The sequence below is a fragment of the Rhincodon typus genome, chromosome 45 (assembly GCF_021869965.1).
Source record: "Rhincodon typus isolate 14 chromosome 45, sRhiTyp1.1, whole genome shotgun sequence".
Classification (NCBI taxonomy): domain Eukaryota; kingdom Metazoa; phylum Chordata; class Chondrichthyes; order Orectolobiformes; family Rhincodontidae; genus Rhincodon; species Rhincodon typus.
In genome coordinates, this window is record NC_063376.1 from 3,615,220 (window position 1) to 3,626,598 (window position 11,379).

Genomic DNA, 11,379 nt, shown 5'->3' on the forward strand with positions numbered 1-11,379 from the left:
CCATTATTAAGGATGAGATTGCAGAGTACTTTGGAAGTGTGCGGTGAAATAGGGCTGAGCCGGTACGACTTTGTCAAGGGTAGGTCATGCCTGACAAATCTATCAGAATTCTTTGAGGATGTAACAAGCAAGTTAGACAAAGGAGAGCCAGTGGACAAGATCTATTTGGATTTCCAGAAGGCATTTGACAAGGTGCCGCACAGGAGACTGCTGAAAAAGGAAAGAGCCCCCAGTGTTTGGGGCAAGGTACTGGCATGGATAGAGGATTGCTTGACTGGCAGAAGGCAGAGACTAAGGATAAAGAGGTCTTTTCTAGGATGGCAGCCCGTGACTAGTGGAGTTCTGCAGAGGTCTGTGTTGGGACCACAACTATTTATTTTATAGATTAGCAATTTGGACAAAGGAACTGAGGGTATTGTTGCTAAGTTTGCAGATGACACAAAGGTAGGTTGCACGGTTATAGGGCTGGAGATGGTTCCAAAGAGATTTACCAGGATGTTGCCAGGTATGGAAAGTTTCAGTTATAAAGAAAGGCTGGATAAGTTGGCACTTTTTTCCTGTGGGCAATAGGAGGTTGAGAGGCAACCTTATAGAAGTTTACAAAATGGTGAGGTGTATTAATGGTAATTGTCTTTTCCCTGGCATGGAGGATTTCAAGACGAGGGGGCACATTTTTAGGTGAGAGGAAAGAGATTTAAATAAGACATGGGAACACATTTTTTACGCAGAGGGTGGTTCGCATGTGGAATGAACTTCCAGAGGAAGTGGTGGATGTGGGTACAGTTACAACAATTCAAAGACATTTGAATAAGTACATGAATAGGAAAGGTTTGGAGGGATATGGGCCAGGAGCTGGGCCAGGAGCAGGCAGGTGGGACTAGCTTAGTTTGGGATTACGTTCGGCATAGACTGGTTGGACCGGAGGGTCTGTTTCCGTGCTGTATGTCTCTAGGTGGAGGGATGGGTAGTGTTGCGGAAGTGGGGCAGAGACCGCAGAAGGACTTGGGCAGGCTAGGAGAGTGCGGGCTAAGAAAGTGGCAGATGGAAACCAATGTGGGAAAGTGTGTGGTTTTACACCTCATTTCTGGTGCATGGAACATGAGACGACACATGAAGCACATCGTGGGTGCAAGGCATCCATTTTAATCAGCGCAAGGCCTAAGCACAGTTTTGGATAATGGAACTGGGTGCCAATGTGGCGCTATGCTACGGAAGAGGCTCATTATCCCTCATTGTTTCCTCAATCCAGTCCAGGTAGTTGGCCACTTTGGTGTAGAAACCGAAGGTGCCGCAGTTGACTCCCCACGAGACGATGCCGCCCACGAAGAACTCATTGCGTCGGGGTTTGGGACGGGCGAAGACGAACGCCCCCCCGCTGTCGCCCTGGCAGCTGTCTGCCCCTCTCTCGTCACCAGCGCAGATCATGTTGTCGGTGACGGTGACGCGGAGGCTGGATGTCTCGTTGCTGCACACCCATAGGTCCTTCACCGGCAGCCGGACATACATGAGCTCATCAGGCAGCGTGTCATTCTCGGTCACCCCCCAGCCGGATACCAACCCCACCTTGCCGGCGGGCAGAGCATGGCGAGCATGGCGGGCTGGCAGGCAGATCGGCGAGAGGTCGGGTCCCAGCCGGACCTTGGACTTCAGGCGGACCAGGGCCACGTCGTGGTCGTAGTTGTAGGCCCCGTCCTGTGGTGGGCAGTAACCTGGGTGGACGAAGACCTCGTCGGCGACCAGGCGAGTACCCTCCCTCGCCTTCCTGGTGTCGGTGATGCCCGCGATCATGGACAGGCCGGATGTCTTGTGGACCACATGGGCAGCCGTCAGCACCCATTGGTCCGTGATGAGTGCCCCGGCTCCCCTCGGTTTCTGGATCAGCACCTGCCAGGGGAAGTTGCCCCTCTTCGCCACCGATCCCTTGAGAACTCTCTCACCAAAGATCACTGGATTGCTAGGCTTTCCACACACTGCAACACACAGACACACACACACACAGAGAAGTGGGAAAAGCTTAGACTCTTCGTCACAGTTGTGGGAGCAAGAGCGGGCCATTCGGCCCGTCGCCAGCGACTCATCTGGCCGTCTTCAATTCCACCTCCCTGCCTTTTCTTTGCGACCCTCAATTCCCTGAGATTAAAACTGATGCTGGAAATCTCAAATGGAAACAGAAATTGCTGGAGGAACTCAGCAGGGCCTGGCAGCGTTTATGGAGAGAGAATGCAGAGCTAGCGTTTCGAGTCGTCGAATTATCGAATCATAGAATTGTGGAATCATTGACTCATAGAATCGTGGAATTGTAGAATTGTAGAATCATTGAATCATGGAATCATAGAATTATGGAATCTTGGAATCATAGAATCATGGAACCATTAAATCACAGAATCATAGAATCATGGAACTGTAGAATCGTAGAATCATGGGATTATGGAATCATAGAATCATAGAATTGTAGAATCATAGAATTATGAAATTATGGAATCATGGCATCACAGAATCCCTACAGTGCAGAAAGAGGCTGTTCGGCCCATTGACCCACTGAAGAGAATCCCACAAAGACCCATTGCATTCCCATAACCCCACATGGGGTTTTTACTATGGCTATCCTACCCAGTCTGCGCTTCCATGGACAAACAATCTACCCAATCTTTGGACTGTGGGAGGAAACTGGAGCACCCAGAGGAAACTCACGCAGACATGGGGAGAATGTGCAAACTCTATACAGACAAAGTCCAGTGACCTTTCTTCACAAATGACCCTGGATCCCCTTACTGATTAAAAATCTATCTCACTCTCAAATGTACTTAAGAACACAGCCTCTACAACCCTCTGCAGTAAAGAATTCCACAGATTCACAGAAGAAATCTCTCCCCATCTCTGTCTTCATTGGGAAACCCCTTATTCTGAGATGATGCCCCTCTGGTCCTAGACTCTCCCACAAGGGGAAACAACCTCTCAACATCTTCCCTGTCCAGTCCCCCTAAGAATCTTGTATGTTTCAATAAGGTCACCTCTCATTCTTCTAAACTCCAATGGGTTTATGGCAACAATCTATTCCCTGACTCTAATCCCCTGTCCACATCAATGGCACTGAGGTGGAGATGGTTGAGACCATCAGTTCCTAGGAGTGATGATCACCAACAATTTGTTTTGGTCCACCCACTGTGATGCTACAGTCAAGAAAGCATGATAACACGTCTACGTCCTCAGGAAGCTAAGGAAAGTCGGCATGTCTGTAATCCCAACTCTAACCTTAATTCTAGCCCATTCAGAGAAAGGTGAGCCACTGGAATTCACTACCACAGGGAGTAGTAAGGGCCAAAACATTGCGTGTTTTCAAGAAGGAGGTAGGTGTAGCTCTGGTGGCTCGAGGGATCAAGGATTATTGGGGAGGGCGGGATTAGGGAATTGAGCTCAATGATCAGCCGTGATCATATGGAATGCAGGGGCAACCTCGATGGGTTGAATGGCCTATTCGTGCTCCTATCTTCCATAGAGATTCCCCCCCAGAGCATCTCCTCTTCTCCACATCTCTTGTGAATGCATTCAGACTGAGCAGACCGGAGAAGTCTCCTCGAAGGGTAAACGGGCTGTGAGAGTCGGTGATTCGGAGACACAGTGTGTCCAGTTCTGATTTAAAAACAGACTCAGCAAACTGAAGGGGTGCCGTACCATGCATCACCGAAACAATGTGCGTTTTGATCACGGGGTCGTGCCTTCAAAATCCGGTTGACAGGGCGACGAAAGATAAAATGCAAAGAAATACACGAGCCCAAACAAACCTCAGTCAACCTCCAATAAAGCCAAGAGATAAACCTCCCCTCCACCTCATTTTAAAAAAAGGAATTGTCTTAATGAGCGAATGGACTGTGGAGGATGTTACAAATTGCTGAGGATGGATCAATAATTGATCACACAGGCAGCTTGTATGGCAAAGGGGCGTTGTGTCTCAGATGGTAGCTAGCTCAGGAAGGGGTGTTGTCTGATTAGTAACTGGGGGTTTGGGCAGAGCAGGCTAATCCTTCGACTAGTTGATGTAAACCAGCAGACTTACAATTCTACAGGGTCAACTGCTGATGTATGATTGCGGTAAAGGGCAAAGTCACCACAGTCCCATGCTCTCATTAGAGAGGCAGAGATGTCTGATGCAAGTTTAATCTGAAGGTCACTGCACCTCAGGTCCAGGGAGAGGTTGAGAAGGAGGACAATCCTTCATTGTAACCTCAGCTGGTACAGGAACCAGACCCACACAATTGGTATCATTCTGCAGCGCAAGACAGCCAATTGAGCTCACCACATTTTGCTGTAATGGACACCATTTGGACACCACTGTTGATGGCCGAATTTCAAACAATGACAAGACAAGAAGATAGGAAAGAGATAGAGTATGCAGTGGGGTGGTGTAAAGAAATTAATCTCTCCCTCAACATCAGCAAAACAAAAGAGCAGGCCATTGACTTCAGGAAGCAAGGTGGGAGGGCATGCTCCTGTCTACATCAATGGTGCTGAGGTGGAGATGGTCAAAAGCATCACGTTCCTAGGAATGACAATCACCAACAATCTATCCTGGTCCACCCATGTTGATGCTATGGTCAACAATGCCTCTACTTCCTCAGGAGGCTAAGGAAATTCGGCATGTCCGCAAGAACGCTTAGCAATTTTTATAGACGCACCACAGAAAGCGTTCTATCCAAATGCATCACAGCTTGGTATAGCAACTGCTCTGCCCAGGACTGTAAGAAACTACAGAGAGTTGTGAACACAGCCCAGTCCATCATGCAAACCAGCCTTCCATCTATTGGCACTATCTATATTTCTCGTTGCCTCAGGAAGACAGCCAACATCTTCAAAGACCCCTCTCACCCCGGTTGTAATTTCTTCCAACCTGTTCCATCAGGCAGAAGATACAAACAGCTTAAAAACCCGTACCAACAGAATCAAGAACAGCGTTTTCCCTGCTGTAATCAGAATTCTGAACGGACATCTCAAATTTTAAATTTAACATTGACCTTGTATACCTGCTCTGTAGCCGTAACTCCATATGCTTCCCTCTGTCCTATTACCATTACATACTTTGTATGGTATGATCTGCCTATGCTGCACGCAAAACAAACCTTTTCCCTGTATCATGTGACAATAATAAATCAAATCAAATACCCCATCGTTGAGACTGCCATGGGTGATAGATATCCAGAATAAATGTGACAGAGAAGGAAAAGTAAGGGATTAAAATCTACAAAGTGCAATCTATTACAAAATGAAGCCTTGCACTTTTTTCGAATCATCTGGCAGCTTGGGGAGCCAATAGCACCCCCACCCCCATTGCCTTCTCCATGGCAACCTATCAACCAATCAGGGCCGGCTTTCCAGCTAGTTGACACCCTTTTTTCCGCGGTGTAAATCACTGTGCCCATGAGAAATTTGGCACTCTTGCATTTGTGCCCTGGTGAGCGCAAGAGTAAAAGATCTCACCGCACGTCTCTCTCCCTTTTCCTTTCGGGAACGACTGAGTTCTGCACAGCCATGCCCACTCCCCTCATTACAAATCATCCCTATTTTGTCAGGGATGGTTACCTGGGGTGCATTTCGGGAGGACTTGGCCTGTCGCATTATTTTCCCATGTTGCTTCAACCGTGCAGTGGAAGTCTCCTGCCAAGAGAGCAGATGCATTTGTCAATGACAGAGTCAATGATTGGAGTCCCACCCCCTTCCGCCAGATTTGGTTTTAATTTGAGCCCTTGTAAGAAGTGTATCATTGAACCATCCAGTACAGCGAATGTCCTTTGGCCCTTTAGGTCTGCAGAGACAAAAATATACTAGATCCACTTTCCCGCACTAGGTCCATAGCCTTGAACATTATGATAGTTAAAGGACTCATCCAGGTGAAGGTTGAGAGGTCTCCCACTTCAATTACCCTCCCTGGCCAGTGCATTCCAGATTCTCGCCACCCTCTGAGTGAGAAATCACTTTCTGAAACTCCCTTCTGCCTTTCACTTTAGCATTTTGCACCCTTGATATTGACCCTTCAACTCAAGGGAACATTTCCTTCCTATCCACCCTGTCCATGCCCCTCAGAATCTTATACACATTTATCAGGCTCCTCCCTCACCCCCTCCACCTCCTTAACCATCTCTGCTCCAAAGGAAACAATCTGAGCTTATCCAGCCTCTCTCCATCACTGAAATGCCCCATCCCATGGCAACATCCTGGTGAATATCCTCTGCATCCCCTCCAGTGCGATGACATCCTTCCTATAATGTGTGGACCAGAACTGCCCACATCATTCCAGCTATGGCCTCACCAAAGTCCTATACAGCTCCAAAATAACCTATATGCTCTTACAATCTGTGCCACGATTAATTAAGGTAAGTGTCCCATATGCCTTCACAACGACCCTATTAACCTGCCCTGCCACCTTCATGGGTCTGTGGACAAGCTCCCCAAGATCCCTCTGTTCATCTGAGTTTCCTAATGTCCTGCCACCCATTGAGTATTCCCTTGTCTTGGTCCACTCACCTTAGTGCTACGGTGAAGAAAGCACAACAACGCCTCTACTTCTTCAGGGGGCTAAGGAAATTCGGCATGTCTGTAAAGAATCTTAACAATTTTCGTGGATGCACCATTGAAAGCATTCTATCCAGATGCATCACAGCTTTGTATGGCAGCTGCTCTGCCCAGGACCGTAAGAAACTACAGAGAGTTGTGAACACAGCCCAGTCCATCACACAAGCCAACCTTCCATCCACTGACTCCAACTACACTTCCCGCTGCCTCAGGAAGGCAGCCAACATCATCACAGAACTCTCCTACCCTGATGAGAATCTCTTCCAACCCCTTCCATCAGGCAGAAGATATACTTGTACGAACAGCTTCAAGAACAGCTTCTTTCTCGCTGTTATCAGACTTATGAATGGACTTCTCATTTATTAGAGTTGATCTTTCTCTGCACCTTCTCTATTGCTGTAACATTATATTCTACATTCTGCTCTATTAACCTGATGTACTTGTGTAAGGTAAATTTTGTCTGCTTAGCATGCAAAACAATACTTTTCACTGTATCCCGGAACGTGACAATAATGGATCAAATCAAATCAGGAGGAAGATGTTGCAGTGGATGAGGCGGGGGTGGGGGTGGACGTGAGGCTGACACACAGGGTTGCTGTTACAGCGAACTGGCACAGGATACGTGGGCAGAATGGCCTGCCCTTTAGCTCTCAACATTCTGTAACTTCACGTTGAATAATAGCAAAGCTTATTCTAGGATGAAACTCAATATTATCTTGGAGGCATTCAAAATATTTCCTCTCGTGTCAAAAAAGAAATCATTCCTCTTGAAAATGACTTGACTCACGATTATGGTCTGTCTGCAGTTGATAATAAGGCTCATTGCACTGGTATTGAATTATCGCTTTATAGGTGGTCACGGCTGCTTCAGTGATAAACACAAACCGCCCGTTCTCAATTGATGGTGGAACTGAACAATCCACAACTGTAAAGAGAAAATCAAACAGCGTTATCAGATTAGCTAGTTGGTGTTTCAATACAGAGCCCCACCTTTTATCTCTCACAATGCCTATTGACCTACATTGCCTGCTAATGTGGTGCAGTGGTAGTGTCCCTACCTCTGGAACAGTAAGGCCTGGCTTCAATCCCTCCTGCTCCAAAGGTGTAACATCTCCAAACAGGGGAGACCAGGAAATTATTTCTATCTGGCTCTGACGCAGGTGCAGTCCTGAGGAAGGGTCACTCGATCCGAAATGTTAACTCTGATTTCTCTCCACGGACGCTGCCAGACCTGCTGAGCTTTTCCAGCAATTTCTGTTTTTGTTTCTGATTTACAGCATCCGCAGTTTCTTTCGGTCTACAAAGCTGTGCGGGTTAGGGTGGATTGGCCATGCTGAATTGCCTATATTGTCCAGGGATGTGCAGGCTTGGTGGGTTAGCCATGGGAAATGCGGGGTCACAGGGATAGGGTAGTGGGGTGGGTCTGGGTGGGATGTTCTTCGGAGGGTTGGGATGGGCCAAGCGGTCTGCTTCACACTGCAGGGATTCTACGACAACGTCCACTCTGTGAGGTGTCACCTGACAAGGGAATTTGTGGCCCATAACCAGTTGCTCTTGGAACTCAGTAGCCCGCTAGGGCAGTCCAAAGCTAACTGCTTTGCTGTGTGTGTGGCTGGAGTCACGTATAGAAATTTGGAGGATGCCTACTTTGCCAATCATAGGTCAGTCTCCCAACCTGGCGCTCGAACCCACAACCCTGGGCTTATTTAGTACCAAATGATTTGGGAAGGTTGGACAAGGCAAGGATGGACATCAGTGAAAAGGTGGCCTCTTACTGCAGCTGTCTTTGGCAATCGTCACCACGGTGAGTGCGTTTTTGATATTTCTCACAGTGGCAGCTAATAGTGGGTGGGAAACCAATAACAAAACAAGGAGGACATTCTCAATCATGTGGAATCCCACTCACGTTGGCAGCTGTACCCTGGAGTCTTCCAAGTCCCGTCTTCTTGACATTCTGCATAAAAGTGCGGGATTGTCTGATAGCCCTAAGAGAGATTGTCACAACAACGCATCAGCTTTGAGTCTAAAACCATCTTTGTATTTGTTTGGTGATGTTGGTCACCATACTTACGGAAAGATGTTAATTGTTATGGACCAGTCCAAACCCCCTCAAAATATATTCAGAAAATAATCTGGATCTTAGCGTTTTCTTATTTTAGAGGTAAGTGCAAGGTATTGCATTTCAGATGTAATTTGATTGGTCAAGCTGCCAGATTTGAAACAAAACACACTTTATTCAAACACTATAGTTAAAATATAACAAGGCTGTAATAACTTAACTCTATTGGAAAATTTAACAGTGTAGAGGTGAGGTTAAAATCAGATCAGCCACGATCGTTTTGAATAGCGGGGCAGGCTCGAAGGGCCGAGTGGCCTGATCTTGTTCCTCTGTTTGTACATTAACTCATGTTTCCATCTCTGTTCACAGCCACTACTCTCTTCACAATCTCTTTGTCTGGCACTAGACCCACGACCCTCCGAGATCGCCACAATCCCCCAGTCCCGGCCTCTTGCGTATCCTCAATCCCATCACTTCACCATTGGCAGCCCGTGCCTTCAGCTCCCTGGGCCCTGATCTTTGGAATCCCCTCCAAAAAACTTTCCACTGTTTGTATGCAGCATTCCATTAAAATACATGCTCATGATATCATCATTGCACCATAGCGTATGACGTTAGGGCTTGAAGATCTCAGACTCAGTCTTAACACAGGCGTACAGATCCACAGTTCCCTGAAAGTGGCAACGCAAGTGGATAAGGTGGTCAAGAAGGCACATGGTACACTTGCCTTCCTCGGTCAGGGTATAGGGTATAAAAATTGGCAAGTCATGTTGCAACTGTATAGAACTTTAGGTGGGCCACATTTGGAACACTGTGTACAACTCCAGTCACCATGCTACCAGAAGGATGTGGAGGATTTGGAGCGGGTACAGAAACAGTTTGCCAGGATGTTGCCTGGTTTGGAGGGTATTAGCCATGAGCAGACTTTGGAGATACTTGGTTTGTTTTCACTTAAACTTTGGAGACTGAGGGGTGATTTGATAGAAGTCTACAAAGTTACAAGAGGTGTGGATAGTTGGAGTCTTTTTCCTGGGATAGAAATGTCAATTATTAGGCGACATGGGTTTAAGGTAAAAGGGGGAAAGTTTATGTCATAGAATCCCTGTGGTGTGGAAACAGGCTATTTGGTCCAGCAAGTGCACACTAATCCTCTAAACAGCATCCCACCCAGACTCACTCCCCCACTACATTCCCCAAGGCTAATCCACCTTACCTATGCACTATGGTAATTTATCATGGCCAGGCTATTTAACCTGTACATCTTTGGGCTTGGGTGGAAACCAGAGCAAACCTGCACAGACACACAGAGAGAACATGCAAACTCCACACAGACAGTCAGCCAAGGCCAGAATCGGACCCAGATCCCTAGCACTGTGAGGCAACAGTGCTAACCACTGAGTCACCATGCTGCCCTGTAAAAGGCAGGTTTCTTACACAGAGGGTGGTTAAGTGCCTGGAATGTGCGGAGGTGGTGGAAGCAGATACACTAGCAATGTTTAAGAGGCATCTTGGCAGATACATGAATAGGCAGGCAATAGTGGGATATGGACGCAAAAGGATTTTAGAAAAATGTTGTGTCAACACAGGGATGGTGGGCTGAGGGGCTTTCTCCTGTGCTATACTGTTCTTTCTTTTCTTTGTGGTTTTCTGTCTTAATTTAGGCCACTTGAAGCATGACATGCTGATGTGAGCATGTTACTGTTTGCAACCAAATAGTCTAGATACTGCAATATATGTCGATATCAAGAAATGTAATGAACATCATTGCATGTTTCAGTATTACATGACCCAGCATCTAGCTCTGATGCTATGACAGCTAATATAAATAGTGCCTTTACAGGTTTAGGAGACGGAGGACATAGAGTTCTTAGTGTCGTGGTGCAATGATAACAACCTCTCTCTCGATATCGGCAAAACAAAAGAACTGATTAATGACTTCAGGAAGAAAGGAGGAGGACACACCCCTATCTATGTCAAAGGAGCTGAGGGAGAGAGGTTGAGAGTGTCAAGTTTGATCACCAAAAATCTGCCCTGGACCTCCCACATAAATGTAATGGTCAAGGAGGCACAACAATGCCTGTACTTCCTCAAGATGCTAAGGAAATTCAGCATGTCTATAAGGGTCCCCAACAATTTTTACACATGCACCATAGAAAGCATTCTATCTGGGCGCATAACGGCTTGGTCCGGCAACTGCTCTACCCAAGACTGCGAGAAACTACAGAAAGTTGCGAGCACAGCCCAGACCATTATGGAAGCCAAACTCCCATCCATGGACAACAAGGTGCAGGGCTGGATGAACACAGCAGGCCAAGCAGCATCATAGGAGCAGAAAGGCTGATGTTTCAGGCCTAGACCCTTCATCAGAAAAGGGGGAGGGGAAGGGGGTTCTGAAATAAATAGGGAGAGAGTGGGAGGCGGATAGAAGATGGATAGAGGAGAGGATAGGTGGAGAGGATACAAACATGTCGAAGAGGCGGGGATGGAGCCAGTAAAGGTGAGTGTAGGTGGGGAGTTAGGGAGGGGATAGGTCAGTCCAGGGAGGACGGACAGGTCAAGGGGGCGGGATGAGGTTAGTCGGTAGGAGATGGGGGTGCGGCTTGAGGTGGGAGGAGGGGATAGGTGGGAGGAAGAACAGGTTAGGGAGGCGGGGACGAGCTGGACTGGTTTTGGGATGCGGTAGGGGGAGGGGAGATTTTGAAGCTTGCCCCCATACCTCCTCCCTCACCCCCATCCCAGGCCCCAAGAAGACTTTC

At 47.4% G+C, this 11,379-nt stretch overlaps 1 protein-coding gene across 1 annotated transcript in view; it reads right to left on the reverse strand.

The window, feature by feature from the left end:
• The window catches only part of LOC109924983 (complement C1s-1 subcomponent-like), a 51,600-nt gene that overhangs the window by 18,112 nt on the left and 22,109 nt on the right, over positions 1-11,379 (reverse strand). Inside the window, exons 6-9 of the mRNA XM_048620030.1 lie at positions 8,471-8,549; positions 7,352-7,489; positions 5,575-5,649; positions 1,211-1,970 (exon numbers count right to left, since the gene is read on the reverse strand). Of these exons, the coding sequence (XP_048475987.1) occupies positions 1,211-1,970; positions 5,575-5,649; positions 7,352-7,489; positions 8,471-8,549 (1,052 nt within the window). The remainder of the gene's footprint in view (positions 1-1,210; positions 1,971-5,574; positions 5,650-7,351; positions 7,490-8,470; positions 8,550-11,379) is intronic.